This window comes from Empidonax traillii, unplaced genomic scaffold (assembly GCF_003031625.1).
Source record: "Empidonax traillii isolate 1590-97213 ecotype Southwest subspecies unplaced genomic scaffold, ASM303162v1 scaffold166:size2381449, whole genome shotgun sequence".
Lineage (NCBI taxonomy): Eukaryota > Metazoa > Chordata > Aves > Passeriformes > Tyrannidae > Empidonax > Empidonax traillii.
Window position 1 is genome coordinate 2342566 of NW_020955359.1, and position 22247 is coordinate 2364812.

Sequence of the window (22247 nt, forward strand, 5' to 3'; positions counted from 1 at the left end):
CGGAGGGGCCGCCCCGCCCGGCCCGGCCCGGCCCGGCGCGGCGCTCACGGGCGGGCGGTGGGAGACGTGTGCGAGCGGGAGCGGCGCGGGCCCCGCCGCCCTGCCCGCCCCTGCCCTGCCCTGCCCGCCCCCCCGGCCGGGGCCATGTCGGGGTGCGGCGGCTCCAGCCCCGCCGCGGCCCCGCGGGTGCGGCCCCGCGCGGCGCTGATGGCGCGGCGGCCCGAGGTGCTGTGCGGCGCGGCCATCGTGCTGGGCTGCGCCTTCCTCGTCGCCCTCAAAGTCACCTGCAGGTACCGCCGGGGAGCGGGCGGGGGGGAGCGGAGTCTGGTGCTGCCCCGAGGCCGGGGCTGGCCCCGCGGTGCCGGGTCGGGCACAACCGTGCCCGGAGTGGGCGGCGGGTCCCGCCGGCCCCCACCACACGCGGTCCCCATGGCAACCGCGGCCCAGCGCGTGTCCGGAGCTCGCCGTGTCCCCCCGGCGGGTGGAACCTGCGTGGGGAGGGAGCGGTGTATGAAGGGGCGGCTGCCCTGGCGCGCGTGGCGGGGGTACGCGGGACACGCGTCTGGGGGCGGTGGAAGTGTCTGAAGGGAGATGTCAGAGGATGGACCGGGCTCTGCTCGGGGGTGCCCGGCAATGGGACAAGAGGGAAGGGGCAGGAACTGATGCTCAGGGAGTTCCACCTGAACATGAGGGAGAACTTCTTCCCTGTGCAGTGACCGAGCCCTGGAACAGATTGCCCAGAGAGGGTGCGGAGTGTCCTCACTGGAGATATTCCAGAACCGTCTGGACACAATCCTGTGCCGTGTGCTCTGGGATGACCCTGCTGGAGCAGGAGCAGGAGGTGGGACCAGATGACTCGCTGTGGACCCTTCCGGCCTGACCCTTTCTGTGATTCTGTGGCAGGCGCGCTGCTGAGATAAAGCTGCTTTTGCTCATCTCCAGAGGTAACTGGAACCTCGCTCTGCCACAGAGAGGCTGAGGGGGCTCGGGGCTGAGCTCTGCCCTCAGCACTCTCAGCATCGGCCTGGGGGAAACGAGTCTCTTCTGGCCCCATGTGTTGGTGTTGTCACTCCCCTTTGCTCGCTTCTGCTTCAGACAAAAAAGATTTTGCGGTTTCTGCCCAATCTGGTGGTGCTCCTCTTGGGAGCCGGAGCTCCCCTGTTTGCAGAAGTGTCAGTGGTTCCTGTTTGCCCAGAGCTGGGTACGTGAAACCAGGCGATGTGTGCGCTCTGTTTGGGAGCCTGAAGCGGGATCTCAACCTTTGGATGGGTTTTAGGTCAAGGTGACTGTTCTGTGATTCAGGTCACACAATATTAATTTAAGAACATCTACTGCACTTAGGATTTCATTTTGAGAGTGGGAAAAGGCTATGTATTTTATATGTACGACCCTATTCTGCAGAATCTGACAAATTTTTTTTCCAATAAACACTTGGTCCGCAGGTAGTGCTTCTGAAAAATGCTAAGGCCTTTTCTCGCCTGTGCACAGAGAATGTATTGTTTGAGCTGGAGTGAATTTTAAGTCTATCAGTGAGTGTCTCTGGGTAGCTGTGCCTGTGTTCCAGGAGTCTGTATCTCACAGTGACCAGATACTGTAGATAAAAAGTTGTAAAGCTCTTACTATATTTCAGAATGTATGGTGAAGAATTTCTGAACATAATCACCCCCCCCAGTTAACTGTCCATTACTAAAAAAATTGCTTTTTTTACATTTATGATGATTTTTGTATTTTCTTCCTGCTCTCCTTTACTTAAAACCTACATGTTCTTTTCATTTTACTGCTGTCTCTGTTTGAAAGCTCACAGATGGAATGTTCTTCTTGACATGTGTACTCTGACCAGGAAGTTTGATTAAAGGGGTTTGGCTTTTCAGTTTGTAGTTAAATAGACAAAGTGATATCAGAAAAGTATTCCTTGTTTGGTTGCTATCAGAAATAGAAAAAAATCAATTGTAAAAATTCCATGTACAGTTTGGAGGCATGTTTTCTCACCACATGTCAGTATGATTTAGAAGCAAGACTCAGCACCACAGCACAGTTACTACCACTAACTGTTCTTACAATACACAACTTTGGAGATCAGTGGATAAAAAGGATGGAAAGGGAAAATTCCTTTACTACCAGGCAATCCATTTGTGGGGTTTGAGGTATTGCATGTTTATAGTGACTCAGGGAACAGCCAAATGAGACCTGACCTAGCATGGATTACTATGAAAAGCCTGTGGTTTAGAACCTGAATTATTTCTGGCGAAATGCAAATGTCTTTCAGACAGCTGCAGTCTGAGGACCTTGCAGGCAAAGGCTGGTCCTGCAGGCACTTGCATGTGCTTCCCTTTATTGCCAGGGTGTTCTCTTGGAAAGAGTTTAGGTTTCTGTAGGCTCTGAGCAGCAGCTAAATAACACAATCAGTGTTTTAATAAACAGTTTGTGATCATCGTGTTTGTGTAATCATTTCTTATGTAATCAGTTTATATGTGTATGACTTTTAGGGGTTCTCTTAGTAAAGCTGGGTGTTATGTCAGGGTATTCTATTCTGCATTTGGTATTGCAGAGGGAGACACTGCTGACCAGGTCACCTTAAGCAGCTGGTAGCTATTGATTTATTATGTTTTGTTTTTTAATAGTTACTGAAAGATTTTCATATTTGAAGGTAGTTGTTTATTTCCTGACTCACTCATGTCACGGGACTTCTGCTGATGTGTTTTATTTACACTTCCTTGCGATTTGGAGGCAGTTCAGTATCTCATTTTCAAGGCTTATGCTGCAACTCTTGAACTCTTTCAGTTTAATTCCGTAGAGGAAGCAGAGGTTTTAAACATATTGAGGTTGTCCATTTTCATTAAACAAATTAAAGAGGAGGAATTCCAGTTGCTGTCTCCGAAGGAGGTGTGAGACCAGCCCTTGCTGCCGTGGTGTGCTTGCAGCAGCTGATCAGTGTGTGACCTGGGAGCCAGAGCTCACGTGGGAGCTGTGTCCTGGCCAGCTGGCAGGCAGAAATCACAGGAAGAAGCTGCCACTTTGGACAGGCACAGGGTGCAGGAATGGGAGGGAAGCAGAAGTGTTGGTTGGGAGGTGATTTAAGCACCTGAGGGCTGGGGAAGGAGATGCTGAGTTGTTGGTTGGGAGAGAGGGGAAGAAACAAAGGTGGAAGTCCATAGAAGAAACTAGACTTTTGATCATCTGTGTGAAAACACAGTGTTGTGAGTAATGGGATTAATGAATTATAAACATGAGGAACCATTTTAAAAATTCTGGATTTTGGAGCAAATATTTTCTCTTACATACAAATTAAGAATTTCCATAACTTTTAGAAAATATACTGGGGGCAGTTCTAAAATGTTGAGCTCCAAGTGTATGGTTGATATTGTGGAAATGAGAGAAGAGTGTGGCTTTTTGCTGTATTGAAAAAAAAAAAAAAGGTTCTTCTTAAAAACCAGAAAGATTGTAAGGTTTGAAAATGTGGAAGTTGTTAGAAAGTTGCTTAATATGTGAGTGAGACAGTGTTTGGGACTAAATAATCCTATCACAATTAGTAAATTTTAACCTGAGAAGGATCAGATATCAGGTAATAAGATTTTTGTAATAGCTTTTTATTGCAACACAAAGTAAAAAACGTGCTCAACCTTTCCTAACACTTCCTGTCACGTTACAAACCATGGCAAAGTTGGGCACTACAGTGTGATGATCCAGTTTTCAATTTGACTTACTCTATAGTAAATATAGCTAGTGGAAAATGATAAAATTAAGAGAATATAAAAAGGAAGTATGATCATTCACTTGCATTTAAGGCTGTTTATACCACAGCAACTTCTGAACATTTTGGAAATGCTGAATTCCAGATTGTTTGATTGCAAGTTTGATAGAAAATTGTTTCCTCAGTGTTTGGTTTATGTTCTTGGTATTACTAGTAAAACTAATTTCTCTCAAGAAACTTAATCTATCATAATCTCTTTAAATTTAGTCTATTTGTTGATTTTGTCCTTACACTGAAGAGAAAATGTTCCCTGAACAGTTTGCAGTTCCTGCTCTAATCAGTAAAATAAACTTAACATATATTTACAGTTTTTTTCCTGACAAGATATGAAAGAATAGAAGTTTCACAACAAAGCCTAAGGCAGGGTACTAGTCTCTGTTTATATAAACATCACATCACAACACTTCATGACCAGTGTCTCTTTTCTTATCAGTGTGCTGTTACCTAAAGTACAAGTGTTAAAAGTGGATGAGGCCAGGGAATGAATCCAAAGAAATCACTGTGGCTGGTAATTTTACCAGCTGTAAGAGTGGGAGCTGACATGCCCAGAGACACAGTGCGTGGTGTCCCAGCGTGGCTTTGTGAGGCTTGTGCAGGGCGATCTTTAGATGTTGTGGTATTTCCCCATCCTAACTCAGATAGCGTGAGTTGCAGTCGTTTGCATCAATTTCCAAAGTTTTGTCGTCGTGTGACTTTTGCTAAGAACAACAATTCTGGCTTTGGGCACACTTTTAACCCCTGCTCTGCAGTCTCAGTAACCACCCTTAATCTCTTCCTGCAGCCGAGCGAAGGATGTGACGATGCCAGCGAAGCTTCCCGTGAATTTTTTCCCCCCGAGGTCTCCGGTCGTGGATCTGTTCCGGGGACAGCTGGACTATGCAGAACAGCTCCGGCAGGACTCGGAAATCGCGCTGTATTTCTTCTACGCCCCGTGGTGTGGGCAGTCCATCGCAGCCAGGGAAGAGATAGAACACGTGGCCAGCAGGTTGTCAGACCAGGTACCTCCAGAGAAGATCCCGATCCTAAACGTGGCCTGATAGCTTTTGAAGTGTCCCAGCTGATGCTGATGTCTGGCTTCCCATGGGAACCAGTAGGACTTGAATGCCCACATATTTGGATAACTCAGCCAGTGGTCTTAAATTTAATGTAGCATAGAGAGTGTTAGAATAAATGGAGACAAGCTGTGATTTCTGCTCCTGAATGGGAAACTGTACAAGTTTCTTGTTGTAAAGTGTTCTCAGATTTTTTCACCTGCCTTCAGACAGAAATTCCAGTTCCAGGATCCTTGGAGACACTGGTAATCATATGAGATTGTAAGCCTTCTAGAAGTTGTGTACCTGTGAACACTTCATAGGTACAGCTGTCTTAAACCTCCACTTGTTGAGCTCCACTGCAGAAAAAGTAATTAATATGGATTATGACTGAATCAGTACATTTGGAGGATTTAGATTAAGAACCATAAAAAGTGGGAAGAATAACGGCCAAAAGGATTGCTGTTGCAAAATGACAAAAAAAGTCTTTGTGTGATAGAATTAAGAGGAACAGGTAGGGAATGCTTAGTTGAAAAGGCCCTGAAAATAGCAGATGGAATAGATTGTAAGAAGTACAGCTGGGATAAAAAAGTCACAGTAATGTACTTTGTTAGCTGTGAATTTTTGCCTGCTTTGCAGGTGCTGTTTGTGGCTATAAATTGCTGGTGGAACCAGGGGAAATGCAGGAAGCAGAAGCATTTCTTTTATTTTCCTGTGATCCATTTATACCATCGGAGGTAAGATTTCATATGTATGGTCTGGGCTCTTTATTGTCCTTCTGGGGAATGGAGATATCACATAAAATGCTGCAGTTTGAAAATGTTACATTCATGGCTGTAGTAAACAGCTGTAGAGGAGGAGACTGTGGGTGAAGCTCATCCTGTGTGCTACTCAGGTGCCAGGTAGGGCTGTAAATGTCAGTTAAATGACATGCTGGGCAATTCTTCATCCTTAAGGAAATTTTGTTTTGCCTGTGCATCTTCTGGAAGTTTTGCCTCCAATAAAAAGTAAAGAATTCAGAGTTATATATTAATTTCAGTTGTCTGCTTGCTCTATAGGTGGATTATATCAACTGGTCCTAATTTATTACAGCAGTAAAGAATGTACCTAAGGGTTGTTGAAGTGAGTGGAATTTAAGTGCATATTTAAATGGCACTTTGTACTGAAGACCTTCTGAATTTGAACTTTGCACTACTCACTTGTTATGCTCCAGATGTTGAGATATCATTGTATAAAATTTTCTATAACCTCATTTTTATTTTTTAGTATTTGTATGTATTATCCTTTTTTTTTCTCTTTGTATGGAGCAGAAGGTAAGGAAGCACACTTTCTGATGCTATGGATGATGGTTTATCCCTTGCATTGTACTTTTGCACACTAGTTTTGAACTGCAGCTCTCTTTCATTACAGAGGCTGATTATGGTTTTGGGTGGGGGGATTTATGTATTGAGGAGGAACAGTCCTGATCTTTGTTAGCTGAACTTGGACAGGTGACACTGGCATAGTTCAAACTGCAACACCAGAACCTTACAATCCCACATGGATTTAATGACTTAAACTTACTTGATCTTTAAATTACAACATGCTAGATGGATGCACTTGGGTATTATCAGTAGCATTAAACAGAGTTGCAGTAAGATGAGGTGTAAATCCATACTGATACCCCAAAGGGCAATGCACCCCTCGTGCCTGAGGTATTAAACCTTGCATGTGGTGTCCTGGGCATGTGACATGTGACATGTTGAAGCACTGCGTGTTGCTGCAAAAAAAAAAAAAAACCAGTGGAGGATGTAGAATAATCTACCGGGCTCTAGAAGAATTTCAGAGCACCTGAAGAGAGGTACCTCAGGGGGAGTTTGATATTTTCCAATGTGTCTGTATAAACTCTACAAGCAATGTTAAAAATGCATCACATTAAATTCTTCAGTGGGAATGGGCTAATTCTTCGTGCTTTTTGTGTTTGATTTCATTTTGGACAGTGATGCTTTGTCCAACCTAATGATAGTAAGTCAGATGCAAGATTTCAAGGGGATAAGGGGAACCTCTGGAAATCATAGCTGCAAGACCCAGCCCACCCTCATTTTTAGCTCTACTAAATGTGGTGTGAGCTGTTTTATCAGATGGCTGGAGGGAACTCTAGATTTGCTTAGTTTGTTATCAGCAGTGGGCTTGGATTTGTCCCTGCCTTACTGATTGCTTCCTGAAAAAGTCTGTGTAAAAGTATTGCACCTCTCCAGATTGATACTTTTTGAGACACTGTAAAAATCAAGTGAAAATAGTGACATTTTTTCAGATCTGTACTTTTAAGTCACATGCATGGAAGTCACATGAATTGGTCACACGGACCAAGCACAGAGATACGTGTATGATCATATCATTTACACCTGCATTGTATCAACTGTAATGGGACTCAGAAGTGTTCTCCATCCCTCTGTTGTCACCAACACACTGCCCCTTACCACAGACAGTGGCTGGGATTCCTGTGCTGTGCTTCCCTCTGGTAACACAACTCCCCATCAGTCACTGCAGCTGCTGGGAAAACACGGAGAGCCATTCCCTAGAGGCTGAGCATGCTGTCTGTGTAACTCCTACCTGCCACCCCCAGGAGGGACTCCCTATTGTTAACTGAGGTCTTAATGTTCTATTATTTTTTTTGGTACTAGTTTTGGACCAATTGAATACAAAGGCCCAATGAGTGCTGTTTATATTGAAAAGTTTGTTCGCCGGGTGATGACACCACTACTCTACATCTCGTCTCGATCAAAATTACTAGATTTCCTCTCAAATTATGAGGTACTTATCTCTCTTCTCTAGCTTTACCACTGTGGTTCAGAAAGAGTTTGACTTGTCTAAGGATTGAATTTGATCTGCTCCAAAGTACTAGTTTGTTTTCAGGATCCTGAAGTCAGTGCCCTGTAAATTTGTTAAAATCATAAAAATATGAAATGACAAATTCATAATGTTGATTTCCTATGTAGTTACTCTTATGATTTAGTGATGCTCCTAATTTACAGTACTTCGGTATGTAGAGACAACAACCAAAGTTGTTACCTCACCAAAAAGTTACATATGAACAAGAAATGAGGAAGAACTCTTTTCATAAAAATCTTCAGTTTAAGTTGGGACAGCATTTGAGAAATACAGAATCATTAATTTTTAAAGGAATGTTAAGTCTTTCTAGTAGGATAAATCTGTTAAGTAAAAACAAATGTGAAATCAATTGAAATAAGAGTTCCTAACCACATTGTATGGGGTAATTTCATGATCTTAATCCACTGGGACATGGTGTTTTATTAACTTCCAGTCTGTTGTTTTCAGGGGTGCCAAGATTGGTAACAATACTAGTGGATTAATAACCTCCAATAAGACAACATGTACTTACAAGAGAACCATTTACAGTCCCTTCATAACTGTTCATTTCCGTAGTGCACAGTGCAGAAATACCTCAGTCTTACTGAACCCCCAGAGTGTGGAGAACCTGATCAACACATCCCTGCTGTAATAGTGGCTACGACGGGTGAGGGACCCCCCAGTGTCTCAGAATGAAGCAGGTCCTCTGGGAACTTGTCCTAATGGCTGGTTCTGCTGCAGGAGGGAGCAGCTCCTGCGTATTAAGTGACAGTGGCCACGGCATGAGGGGACACACGTGAGGGGTCACTGTGGGCAGGTGCTGTGCTCTTCATGCCAGGAACTGTTAATGAGCTTGGGTTTCCAGTGCTTTAAGTGCGGAATGTGGGTCAGGAGTAGTGAGTTGTGTGCCTGTCTCTGGTGCTGATACTTTCTGTGATCACAAGCAGTTCTGTTGTCCTCTCACTGCTTCAGTTTTGCCATTCTAAAATGTTTTTCTAAAACTCTAAAACATTCTTTTGCCTCTTACAGAGGTTTGAAAACAGCCATGCTTGGTTTTTGGTCTATGTTACATGAATTATTTCTTGGTAGTCTGCAAAAGATAACTAGTAAGCAGATTGTCACTAAGTCTCAGTTTGCTTTACAGTAAGAGGTGCACTTCTGTTGGAGAAAGGTTAAGAGAAAAGACAAACTTGGGGGGAATGGAAAATATTTTTTAAACACTGCTTAGCAATTGAACAGTTATTTTTGTTTCTGTGTTCAAACTTCCCCCATTCCTGTGCTTGAAATTCTGTGGCTCCAAATGCCAAATCTCTGTTTATGTTCAGGATCTGTTGGTTCTTTTTTTTCCCCCAAATGGCCCAAAAATACAGTCTGATCTGTCATATTGCCCTGCAGTCGTTAAGGCTGAGGTTGTACCAGAGCGTGGCACTTGGTGCTCAAATCTTGCCTCTGGAAAGTTAAGCAGGATGGAGAGAAGGGGATACAAAAATAACAGATAAGGTGGAAGAAACAGAATTGTTTGTGAAGGTGGATGGAGAGGGAAACATAGTCCAAAGGCCCTAAGGAAAAGATAGTTTTAAACCAGAAATAAACAGGTCATTTCATAATTTTAAACAGAAATGTGAATGGTTTCTAATGATTTCCATGCAAGTTGAGAACGTTTGTAGAGAATACAATCCAGGAGTGACTCCTGTGCTTAAGAAGTGAGGAGGTTTGGGGAATAAAGTAGACAGCAGGAAGTGCATGTATAGTGCAAAGTAATACTGTTTTGAGACTCTTGACTAGTGTCTGCCTTTGATTTTTGATCTTCTATATAGAAGAAATATTAACTTTTAGCAGAAGGGAAAGGACAGAAAGCTATCAAGGATTGCTCATTGGGCACCTTGACCACTGCCTGCTGGATCCTGTCTTTGTGATTTCTTCATTGAAAAGCTGATTAACTTGAAGCTCAGAATTTCTGAAAGATTTGTCATCGTCAGTATCTAATTTTCAGCCCCTTGTTCTGCCAGGGAATGGGTTCTGCAAACAAAAAGAAATGCTGGTGAACAGAACCCAGCTAAATGTAAGGACCAGTGAAGTTTGTTGGTGTTTTGTGCCTTCCTCGACCCGATCACGACTATCGTGACATTCTGTGCTGCTCTCACAAGAGGGCGCTCAAACCCCGTGAAAACAGTCCGGATTGGGAACGCATAAGTTCAGATCTGCGTTTTTTTGGTACTGTTTAAAGTTGTTTTATGTGGATGTGGAATGATACTAGCGTAAAACTAGAACTGGATAAGAATTAGAATATGATTTTTGAGAGCAAGGAAAAATCCCATTCGGAAAGCAGTTAAAGTCCTGGAGTATATATAGGAAAACCTAAGAGGACCTGCACTTTCTGCCATAACTCAAGGTACCTCTAAGTACCTGTAGTCATTTTGTTTTCTCAGCTGCAGAGATGTAACAGTTTCTCTTTAACCCAGACTGGCCTTTCTCATTCCTCACTGACTAACCCAGCTGTTGAAATGGCATAGGAACGTTGAACTGCATGAGTATCAGAACACAGCCTGAACTCCACGAGTATCAGAACACAGCCTGGCTGACTGTCTTTGGCTGCTGAAAATAATTGACTTCTACCAGTAGTTTTTTGTCTTTTCTACTGATCTAGAAAAGGACCTTCCATGTTATTCCTTATCACCTTGCTTTCTTCCAAAGTGCTCAGTGATGTCTTGTAGGCTTTGTGGAAGTCCAGCATTGCTGCATGGAGTAGATCAGGCATCTTCATGCTTGCTCAACCCTTCCAAGAGCTCTGGTAGGTTTGAGGCATGTTTCAGGAATAAAACCTTGCTGGCTCTTTCTCTCCATTAAAAATTACTCATCTGAAGATGTCTTTTAATTCTAAAAGTTTCCATGAACTTGCTGTTTTGTAATTGTTGGGATTCTTGGCAAGTCTGTTGCTTGATTTAATTGCACCACATACCACTTTCTATTCCTGTGGTGTAGGGACCAAGCAAGAAATAAGCTCCAGTACATTTTATGGGTTTGTATTTCCATATATGAGTTTCATTAGGAGATGGTACTAATGACTTTTCACTATTGACATCCTCAGGTTTGCTCCAAAGCCTTTCCAACAGGTACTCAGTTTGAGACAGGGGTTGAAAATTGTTACATGGCAAGAAAAGCTCCAGCAAGCTCTGTGCTAGCACCACCAACACTCTTAATGCTCCCAACCACCCCTGTGTCACCTCTTCAACTAATCATTCCTAAGTGCCTGCATGAAGGGGGTTACCCAGAGCTCCACAGAGATGGTTTCCTGGGAGCAGCTGATCATTGATAACAGCTTGGATGTAAAAAACTCCTGAACTGTTTGCAGGCAGCTGTTGCTGCAGCACTTCCTGAGTGTTTTGGAGGGTCTTACGTGAAATAGGAGTTGTTGCTGTCAAGCTGCTCTTGGCCTACTTGCATTCCAAATTAAGAACCTCGCATTTGCATAGAGATCTTTCCTGTGAGACTTGAATCTCACTTGTACAGACCAAGAGTTCTTGTTAGTTGCCATCCCCTGGAAGTGTTCAGTGTTGTTAAATGAGCAGAGTAGTTGGTGTGAGCAACTGAATTTCTTAATTCTTATAGATTGGAAATTTTCATGGTACTTGAGAGGAAATACAGCATTTTAGTCACTTTCCCCCTGGGTATAATTGCAGCCTGTAATGGGGCAAAAATTCTAACTCCTCTGGGATGGCCATTAAAAGGCCATTAATTAACCAGATTACTGATTAGGCATATAGCATTAGTGTATATTCTTCTACTACAGTTTCTTTTTTAATTGAAGTCTTAAACTGCTTTTATTGTACAACAGAACTGCAGTCAGAATCAGAATATTACCCTTTTAAAGATTTAACAGAAATATTTCTGCACCTGACTTTTGGCTTCTTGTCACATTTTACTGTCCTTTTTGACTCTTCTTTCAGTCACTGTTTGGTGCCATGAGTTTTGCTTGGTACAGGATTAGTGTTCAAAAATTGTCCTAGGAAATGGGAAACGACAGTTTTGATAATCTTATCTGTCGTGTTATTTTGGTTCACTTGAATGCTTTGGAAGTTTTTTTCTTTTACTGTCTTAATTTGGACCTAGGAGAAAAAGATAAACATTAATTACTAGACTGTTTATTGTTTAAAAAAGAACACTAAGTGCAATTATTTTGTTGTATTTTTTCACTATTACTTCATATTTTTACTTCCTTCTTGGCAATTATTATTGCAGAAATTTCACTAACTGCTTGTATTTCATGAATATTATTGATAATATTCATGGGGTACCTCATAAGGAATCTTTATGAACAGGAGTTTTGTGTTTAGCATTCATTCATAAAAAAGCATTCCTGCCTAAAAAGAGCAGGTCATTAGCTGGAATGGGCAATGTTCTTTTTGGAGATCACTAATTCATGGTGAGTTAGGTTAGTTTGTATGGCTGAGATGAATATCTGAATTCATATTTACAGTAGGAGGTAAAATGTATGTCCATGTTTTAAAAAGAAATTTAAATTTTTATGTGCAAAACTCAACAAAAAAAATAAAGCAGGCTCTGAAATGCCAAATGAAGATTCTTATGTGAGAATCTCTTTGCCACACAGTGGGTGCTCAGTGAGTCTGGAATCTCTTGTTCCACAGCAATCCCTGGCGTGCTCTTGCTTTGTGTATCAGATGCTTTCTGTGTGTGCCGGTGGAACTGGGAAACAACACAAAATAACCAAATTCCATCACTTAATCTGTCCTGAAAGTTTAGTAAACCATAATTTGAGTGATGCATTAAAGATGTAATTTAATAGTAACTTTTAATGGATTATATTTTGCAAAATTTAGAACCGAAACTTAACTGAAACATTGGAATGAGAGAGGTCTAGACTATGCACCTCTTTGTTCCAAGACAGCTTCTCCCAGATTCTCTTCCTGACTTTCATCTGAAGTCATTCACCTGGAAAAATCAATCATTTAAGGATGAGTTTTTTAAATTTTGAATTGTCTCTTTGGCAATTTGAAGAACTTAGTGGATATGCAGGTGGGAGTGGGGCTCTCCTTCTCTTTGTGCAGCTGGTCTGTCACTGACTCCTGCAGGAGAAACTGAAAGGATTTACAGTGACTGGTGCCCTAAAAATGGGATGATCACTTGGCTTAACAGTTCAGGTATTCACACACAAAGTGTGAATTCATATGTAGTTGCTAATTATGTGCAGTATAATTACTGCTTAAGCTGTTTATACTCTAAAAAATCTCATTTGACATTCCAATTCTAAAAGAAATCATTATGGTGCTTATATTTCTTACCTTTGTGCTGGAACTGACTCAAGAAATAGTTGCAAAGCAAATATAAATTGTTTTTGGTGAACTTTAATAGCTAACATGGGAAATATGCCATTAGAAACTTAGCACCCATAAACCCCTCTCTCGTACATGGCTTTTGAGTGGCCAATTTAGAACTGTTTTCTAGTCAGTCTTTAAATACCAAACTTTCCCTTGCAGCATAAAGTGGCTGTTCTTCAGTAAACATCTTTTAAGAATCTGTTGTGTTTTACTGTAGGTGAATAATTGCTGTGTCCCATATATTTATACTTGAAAATAGCTTAAATAGCTCTAATTCTTATTATTTCAGCCTGGAGTTGTGGGGTATTTTGAGTTCAATGCTTCACCTCAACCACCTGGTTATTTAACATTCTTCACATCAGCATTGCATTCATTAAAGAAAGGTAAAAGCTTCGTTTTCATAATTTAAGGCATTTGTGAATGAGTTATGTGTAAGAGCTTTAGTAGTTTTTTTGCAATCTTTTGTAACTTGGGAATTAATCCCTTCTGTGTGTTTTTGATGCTGATCTAATTATGAGGCCATCTCATGGGATGCTTCCATAAAAAGCTTATTATGTGATCAGCCACCATGGAATGAAGTGGATGACAGGCTGCTGTTCAAAGATACACGAGGATCCAGAGTCCTCAAAAACCCACATACAACCCATACACAGCCATAATCAGATTCCACTACTTCATTGAAGTGGAATCCAAGAGCCTTTGGTCTTATGCAAGATGTGCAATGTCAGAGGCATTGGATGAATTTGACTTTGTCAGTACTTCATAACTGAATTCAGCAAAGCGCTTCCCTGGATGGAGTCACAGAGCTGGCACAAGGCAGCGTGATGAGAAGGGCTTTCTTCCCCTTAATAATCTAAAATACAAAACCTTCTGTGTTTAAACATGCAAACTTTGTATATGATTAACACCTGCCTTTCCATCCTTCTGGATGGAACTTTCTTAAAGTTAAGGATGAGCACATTTTATGGATATTCCTGTCAGCAAATGAAGGAAATTGATACCATTCTTGTATTTTACTGTGCCACTGGCTTGATATAGAGCCTGTTCTATTTTGTTCTGTGATTTCATTTATATGTTGGGACAGTTCTTTGCCACATAAAGATGAGAGGCAATCTGTCTTTGTGTGTACACATTTATAAATGTAGACTATATAAATATACATCACTTAAACAGTCAGTGTTCATACATGTGTATAATCTTGGCTTTTGAGATGCCACAAAAGATAGCAAGGTGCATCTGTGATACCAGATCCTATATTTAATAAGCAAGTCAAGAAACTGGACCGTTCAGGTTGACGTTCTATCCCCTCTGCAGAAGAGGAGCACGTTTGTTCTTGTTGCCAATTCTGCCTCAGTCACCAGCACTGGCAGTTGCTGTTCACAGATCCCTGTGCCCTTACCCAGCAGTGCTGTGTGTGTTGTGTTCTGAAGGTGCTGCTCTGAGGCTTGCAGTGTGTGTAACTATTTCAAGTGTGGCCGTGTGCCCTTGCAGATCACCTGGGGACGGTTCGCTTTGGAGTGGTGACGGACAGGCGCGTGGCGCGGGAGCTGTCCCTGCAGCGCTCGGGCAGTGTGTACCTGCACCGGCACGCCAACACCTCCCTCGTGAGTGCTGCTTTTCTATCGCAGGGACTCCGGGACAGCACGGGCAGATTGAAGCTCTGTCATATCAGACCGTCAATAAATGTTTCACAGAGCTTTGGGACACGGGGTCTTTAGGAAGAATAATTTTGTACAGTAATATGTGTTTTTATTCTACCCATCAGCAGCTGTTTGAAACGGTAGCTCAGACCCCAGTTGATCTTCTCTATCAAAACCTAAAACCCCAAGTATTTCACAAATCACTGTACAAAGACCTTTCCCAAAGCTTCTACATCTTTCAGTGGATCAGAATTAGAAGGCTGCTTGAGTGAGGATATGAACAAAGAGATTTTGTGGAGGGATAGCAGGAATAGTTAAAACTTGCATTTTGTTTTAAAGGTATGACATGACAGTGATTAGAAGAATCACGCAAATTAAATTAGCTGAATTTATAATAACTCTTAATCCGTGGCCTTGATTTTTTTGAAAGCTAAAGCTGAAAATACTAACTTTCAGATTTGCTATTTGGCATAGAGACCTTCCCTACCCACACTGCTACCATGAGTAGAAACTCTGTGAAGATGGTATTGTGGTGTGTATTTTATTTAACTGAGACTAGGGAAAATAGGGATTTTTCAGGTGAAATAAAAAAGTACATAAAAGACTATTGTCTATGCAAATTATTTAAGATAAACTTGCCTGAATTTATTAAAATTGATCCTAGAAGCTGTGAGCACTTTTTATTATGCATTTCAGTAATTCAGTAATTTTATGATGCATTCAGTAATAAGAGATACCAGTTTTAAATGCAGTCTTGATGTTTGGGTCTTAAAAGGCTAATTTAAAATGAGTTAATATGGTGAGTTAGTAGTGGGAAAAAATATTCTAATATTCTGTAAATGAAGGTATGTGATGATACCAACTTAGGGCTCTTTCAATTACAAAGAAAATTTGTACTATTGAGCAAAAGTCAAGATTATAAAGATCTAGTAAAAGAAAGAGGAGCTTCCCTGGTAGAATCCTTTTTGCTTGTATAAATTACTATAATCTGATGAGCATTTGGGAGGGTTTTCCAGAGGGAAAGGGTGTATGAAGTGCTGAAGTTTGTTGACTGGTGTCTAATATCACATTTAGAAAGAGAGTTTTAGTCATTCCAGTAACAAACAGGCCATACTGGAGAACCGCATTCCTTACCAAACCAAGTGAGGACAAAGAACTGTTCTTTTCCCCCTTGAAGATCTATCCAAAAGACATCATGAACTACACTGCTGAGAACATCTGCAAGTGGGCTCTGGAGAACCGAGAGATGCTCATACGCTGGCTCAGACCACACGGTGGGAAAAGCCTTCTTCTAAACAACGAGCTGAAGAAAGGACCAGCACTTCTCATATTTATACCTTACAATCCCTTAGCAGAAATTCATCCTCTTTTAGATGAAGTAAGTGAAATAATTTTTTTTTTTTACTTCAAAAATAGTAGAATTTGAGAACTGTAGTCAGTGGTCTGAGCTTAATTTTATTTCACAACTCCATTATGCTGGTTTACATCCCACACAACGTGCCTTTGTCTCATTCAACAGTTGTTTAGAACCAGCATCTTGATCTCCCCTGACCTCCCCCTGCTCGTGGTGAGTGCTGTGGGAGAGGTGCAGATCTCTGCCAGCTGGAACAGAAACCTTGTGTGTTTTGTCCACCCCATTCTATATTTCCTCTCCTACTGTCTTTCCAGAGGTGCTTGTGCAAGGAAGAGCAGACCTTTTGTAAAACCAGACAGTGTTATCTAAAATATAGCCCAATCAAAAAACTACTCAGAACCAGTCTGATTTTTATACCCCATGCATTCTTTAATCACACTGCAGTTTTCTCTTCCTCTGCCATTATTTCCGTGCTGAACTGCCCAGGACAGGAGTTTGTGTAGCTGTGCAGAAACGAGGCAGGGACACTAGCTTGGCTGAAAACTAGTGTTTTGTCCCTGGGCTGTTTATCAGCTGGAATCCATCATCCCATTTAGTATAACACGAAGCTGCACATCCCACTGGTGATCCCACAGCACTGAGGACAGTGGGAACAACAGACAAGCAAGTGTGGGAGACAAAGAGCAGGGCTCAGTTTTGGTGACAGTGCTGCCTTACATTCATGGCATCTGTGTCCTGGGGAGTGTGGTTTGCACAAGGAGGCCTCATCAATATTGCAGTGTCTGTAGCAATAAGGAAAAAAAGGAAAATAGCTTATGATACAATACTTAGCCAAAATAGAAATAGAAACAATAAAAGCTAAACTTGACTGCTACAAGGTGTAGGGTTGGGCAAATCTTTGCCTGAAAAAGAACTGCCCTTACTCTTGTAGTAACCTGTCTTATTTTTGTCAGACTTAATTCAGTGATGCTTGTCACAGGTTAAGCATTTTAGTAACAGGTACCACTTATTAGATCCAATCAGTGCAACATAAGATGGTCCATTTCAAATTTTATTCTGCTAAATAACAGTGTTTATCAAAATGTGAAATGAAATACAAAACATTCCCATTGCTTTTGCATAGCTTCAGCTTGATAGAGATATTATGCAATTTGTTTACCTCCTACCAAATTGGGAGGAGCTGTTTACTGCAGCCAGCCTGTTTCATCAGGCAGTGAACCCACTTCACTGTAAGGCAGTTGCAGGAACAAAGCTCTGAAGTTTTATGTTGAAAGTTCTCGGAGCAAAATTTGTTTTCTGATCATAGCTCACTGAAATGAGCTTAACACTGATGGTCCTGTGACACAACACCCCTCCTGGATGTGACACTGCAACATCCCTTTGATAATCACAACAATTTCTGTCAGAGTGTTCCTCTGTCAGCAGCGTGTTCTGGGTTTTGCTTAATGTGATAATGAGGATGAAAGGAAACTTCCTCTTTCATTTTCCTTTCTTGTATGTTCTGTTATTCATCCCCTAGAAAGGGAATTCCTTCTGTGGTCCCTACACATGCCTTTTTCTCTGCTTGTTTACCCTTGGCTATGAAATGCAAAATGGTGCTGGAGCACAGAAATGTTGGTATTGAGAGACAGGAGTTTTTTCCTTTTTTCTTTCTTGTCCCAATAAGCCACGTTACTGCAAAATGCATTTGCAGATTGCAACTGTATGTCTGTGGTTGGGAGAACACAGGCATTGCTTCAGCACTCCTACTGATTGTTACAAAATCTGTGTACCACCTGTACCAGAAGAAATCTCTATTCCCTTTTCATATGGGGATGCTTTTATTTATTTCCTCCTCGCATTGGAAAATAAGGGGAATTCAGGAGCTTGAACTCGTTCATGCCTCATGTTAGTGGGATTTAACCATAAAATGTAGTGTTAATGCCCTGCAATAAATATGATGCACAAGAGGACCTTGAGATCAGTGTGGTGGACTGAATATTTTAAAGTGAATATTTTAAAGTGAATATTTTAAAGTTTGTCTGTATATTTAAATGCTCATGTGCTAAAATACCTGAAAATTTAATTTCGTTATCAAGTCAGAGCCCCCTGTATTATTGTAAGAACAAAGATGAGTTAACTTCATCTGTCTGAAATTCCACTTGTAATTGCATATATATTGTTAAACCTGCAAGAGAGAACTGCATTTGAGTGAACTGTGTACCACTAATCCTGATTTTTTCTTTTCTTCCTTTTGTTCCCCCCCATAGATTACCAAAGTGGCCTTGGAATACCACAAGTGTAACAAAAGCCAGGCAGCTGAGCCAGATCTTCAGCACTTAGGAGACACTGATTCACCAGCTTTTGATTCCTCTGTGACAGATGCAGACCCCGAACGCTCAGACCCCTTTTCCATCGCCAAGTCCCCCTGCTGTAACACGGTGGTGCTTCCACAGTGGCATTCCATCTCCAGGACTCACAATGTCTGTGAGCTCTGCGTCAACCAGACTCTTGGTGTCAAACCAAATAAAGTCCACGTGCCACACTGTAACTTTTTAGAGATAGAAGCAGCTTTGGACTCTTTCTACCTCCAGGAACACACCTTTTTCCAAGTTATATCCAATACCATAGAGTGCAGCAATTTCTTAAGTTTCTATAGTCCCTTTAGCTATTACACTGCATGTTGCAGGACAGTAAACAGGCATTTTTTAAGTTTCACTAGTTCTGAGAAGACCATCTTTCAGACCCCCAAAGTAGCATTTTCTTCCCATGGGAAGAAAGATAACACCCAATTTTCTATTCCTCACATTGAGGATAGGAATTGTTTTATTCCTGACCTTAATATTAGTAGTATGAACATTACTGGTCTGAGCTGCAGGACCAACAAAACCTTGAATCTCTATCTACTGGATTCAAATCTTTTCTGGATATATGCAGAGAGACTAGGAGCATCAAGATCTACTCACCTTAAGGAATTTGCTGCCATTGTTGACATGAAAGAAGAAGTGCACTATGTCCTGGATCAAAATCAGTCACTTGTTGGACCTACCCTGGGTACGGTAACCACTATCCAAATGCTTGAATTAAGAAAATTATGTTTCCAAGTATGCCAAGTATTTCCAAGTATTGTGAAAATGAGACTATAGTCAAAACTGTAAATTGTCATTTCTTCTGTTCTAATTACTATCTAGTAGTTAACCAAGCAGTTATGAATTACTCTGTTGGCTAGAACAGAATCGTGTTCTGGATGGCATAAAAACTAAGTTCCCTATACCAAAAGTAACTTGTTTTAAAATAAGTGAACCTCAAAATGTGTGTTTCTTGACTGCCTGATGCATTGAAGGAATTGGTAAAATCTAAATTAATTTGCTTGTGGAAAAAAAATATTATGCATCTAACATTTTTAATATTACAGAAGACATTTGTGTATTAATGGTGGTGTTGATGTTTACTCAGCTGTTCTGTGTACTAAAATATCCCAGAATTTGGAGAGATACTTACCACTTACAAGCAGAGACTTCCCCATCCTCTTGCCCTCTGAAACCAACTTAAATTATTGTAAATTGATTTTGAAAAGCGTGTCTGTTTTCAAGGTAGAGCCTGAGGTGGTTGAGACCAAATCTGTCAATGCTCTTTTTTCCCTCTGAATTGGGGGAGAAAACAAAGAACAAACAAAACAAAACAAACAAAACCATGAAAAATAACAGGGAGAAAAAAAAAAAAAGGGAAAAAACCCCCCAACCCGAGGATTGCAGTTCTGATTTACTTACAGGTTACTGAATCAAACAAAACATGCAAACCACGTGCATTTGCCTGTCATTGGCACTGCATTTGCTGATGTGCAAAACTGAGTCTACCTTTGGAAAATACGGGGGGTTTTAATATTACCTGTGTAAGTAAACATGGAAGGAAATACAGGTGATCGTAACATTAAAATAAATTGTTCAAGAAGGGGTATCAATGTAATTCTTACAGCACTAATTACACCCCCTTTTTGCCATAAATCCCATTACAAAAGTAAGCACAGCATAGAACAAGTAGCCATGGTCTTATTGAGGATCACACCCAGCCCTGTATCTCATCTCCATCCCAACCCCCCAGGAAAACACTCTGGAAAAACAAACAAAAAACCTCAGTGGCCATAAAAGGATGTTTAGGAAATATTAAGATCAGAAGGAGGAGATACGAATTTCCTTCCCCTTTCTGCTGCCGGTACTTTCTGTCCCAAACGTGTTTCAGGTCTCAGGATTTCCTGAGCGTGATTAGGGTGTCTCTGCTGAGTAAGGTTCAGTGTCCTCCTGTTCCATTTCAGCTCCCAGAAGGCTTTTGCTGTGACACGTTTTGTCAAGGATTCAGTTGTGATTTATGCTTGGGTTGTGTGGCTTTCTAAAATTTTGGTTTACTTCCTTAGGCCTCTTAACTTTTAAGATTTTATGATAACAAAACAGGTCAGTGTTTAATACCTTTAACAGATTTCAGTCTTTATAGGTGCTTTCTAAAAATCCAGGAATATGTCTCAATTTCCCCTTTCCTTTCAGTTACTACTTAATCATGCACAGATAGTCCAATCTGGAGATCTAGAAAGAAAAATTCCTGGTTTGGCCTACTGTAAGAATTTAATGAAATGCTGAATAGTAAATATAAAATTAAATGTCCTGCTCTTTACTTTTCAGAGATAAACTCGATTATCTGTTCTGTACAAAAGTTCAGGTTTTACTTGGGCCTAGTTTTTTAATTGGAAATAGAGGCACAAGCTGTTTCTATTTGACCCAAGACTTATTTTTATTGTTTTTCATATTATACCTTTTGTATATGTTCTTATTGAATACTCTTATTTTTTAATGCATGCAATAGTATTTATCTATTGAAAAGATACTGTTGATATCTTGGAGCACTTTAGAGAAGATGGTGTAGGCTCAGTGCAGCTCAAGGTAGTTGAGGGCTTTGTAGCTTATTTTAAATTTTTACCAGTGGCCAGCTACTTGTTAAATATGTTAAAACTAAGGAGAAGGTTGAACAAAGAGGAAGGTGGTCACTGGTTGGCAAAAGGGGCTGGTGAGGTTGGCATGGGAATAGCAGGGTAGTTAAAGGTCAAAAGAAAAGGACAATCACAGAGAAAGGAATAAAAATGGAAGAACAAACACAAATAATTGTGGAGCTAAGCAGAGCCTTCAAGATAATGTAGAAAGTGAAAAATGGAGAGAGGATACTATTTATGACTTGGCAGGCATGTGGTTAGATAGAAAGAGAATAATTATTGTAGTGCATTGAATAGGGATGGAAGCAGGATTAGAGACGAGTGTGGCAAATGAAAAGGCTGTATATTTTCTCTGTAAGTTCTTCTGAATTCCCAAGTAAAAACTGCCAAAAATCACCTCTGTGAAACCGAAATAACTTTGCTATGTGTCAATGTCATTGCAGAAAACTTCATTAAGAATTTCAGTGTTCTCTACAGTCCCTTGAAAAGGCACCTTGTGGATGACCCTCCCGCCCCTCCTCACGAGCAGCGAGTGCTGACAGAGGTGACGACTCACACCTTCCATGAGACGGTGCTCTCCAGTGAGAAGGTACAGCCCTGTCCCTCACAGGTTCCTTGCCTGTCACTGCACAGATTTTCAGGAGGGGATCTCAGTCTTATTTCACATCGACGTGCTTTTCTTATTGTGACATAAAGTGTGGTGTTTTGTAAGAATTCAAAAGCGTTGGATACATGAGAATTTAAGACTGCAAAAGAATCTTGAGAAGTGTAGTAAACTCTGGTGCATTTTCACTAAATAATCTTCTCTATTTTGTTATTAATGAAAGAGAATTCCCCAAGGATTTTTGTGTGTTAACTCAATAGTCAGAGAACATCAGTAAATAGCTTGTAATAAAGTTTATTAATAGTAGGACATAGTTTACTTTCACATTTTCAGGGTTCTCAGTTTTAGATGTGAAAACCAGTCCTCCTTTCTCCAATAGATAACCAAACTCTCCTCTATTTCATTTTCCAGAATGTCTTGCTGCTCTATTATGCACAGTGGTGTGGATTCTGTGCTTCTCTTAATCACATCTTCATTCAACTTGCTCGGCTTTTGCCTCCAGATAATTTCACTGTGGCAAGGTAAAAAATTCTAATTTCATCTCTCTAGAATAATGTAAGATCATTGATGTCATCAGCCTAGAAAATAATTACTTTTTTTTCTCTCTACAATCTTGCAGTAGTAGATGGGAATGTCATCTGCTTCATTTCTCTTTGAACACAGTATTTTGTTTTCCTTTGTATAAATTTAGTGGTTTTCAATCTCACTGCAGTAGTTATCCAAT

At 40.9% G+C, this 22247-nt stretch overlaps 1 protein-coding gene across 4 annotated transcripts in view; it reads left to right on the forward strand.

Annotated features, from left to right (window-relative positions):
* Positions 1 to 144: 144 nt before the first annotated feature.
* The window catches only part of TXNDC11 (thioredoxin domain containing 11), a 26063-nt gene continuing 3960 nt past the window's right edge, over positions 145 to 22247 (forward strand). Inside the window, exons 1-10 of one of the 4 annotated variants that reach the window (XM_027885399.1) lie at positions 145 to 290; positions 4533 to 4749; positions 5422 to 5519; positions 7446 to 7575; positions 13258 to 13351; positions 14460 to 14572; positions 15786 to 15986; positions 18212 to 18995; positions 21363 to 21508; positions 21935 to 22044. In XM_027885399.1, coding sequence (XP_027741200.1) covers positions 145 to 290; positions 4533 to 4749; positions 5422 to 5519; positions 7446 to 7575; positions 13258 to 13351; positions 14460 to 14572; positions 15786 to 15986; positions 18212 to 18995; positions 21363 to 21508; positions 21935 to 22044 — 2039 coding nt within the window. Of the gene's footprint in view, positions 291 to 507; positions 546 to 2806; positions 3031 to 4532; positions 4750 to 5421; positions 5520 to 7445; positions 7576 to 13257; positions 13352 to 14459; positions 14573 to 15785; positions 15987 to 18211; positions 18996 to 21362; positions 21509 to 21934; positions 22045 to 22247 lie in introns of those variants that run through there. The other 3 variants (XM_027885400.1, XM_027885401.1, XM_027885402.1) reach the window with 3 other exon arrangements.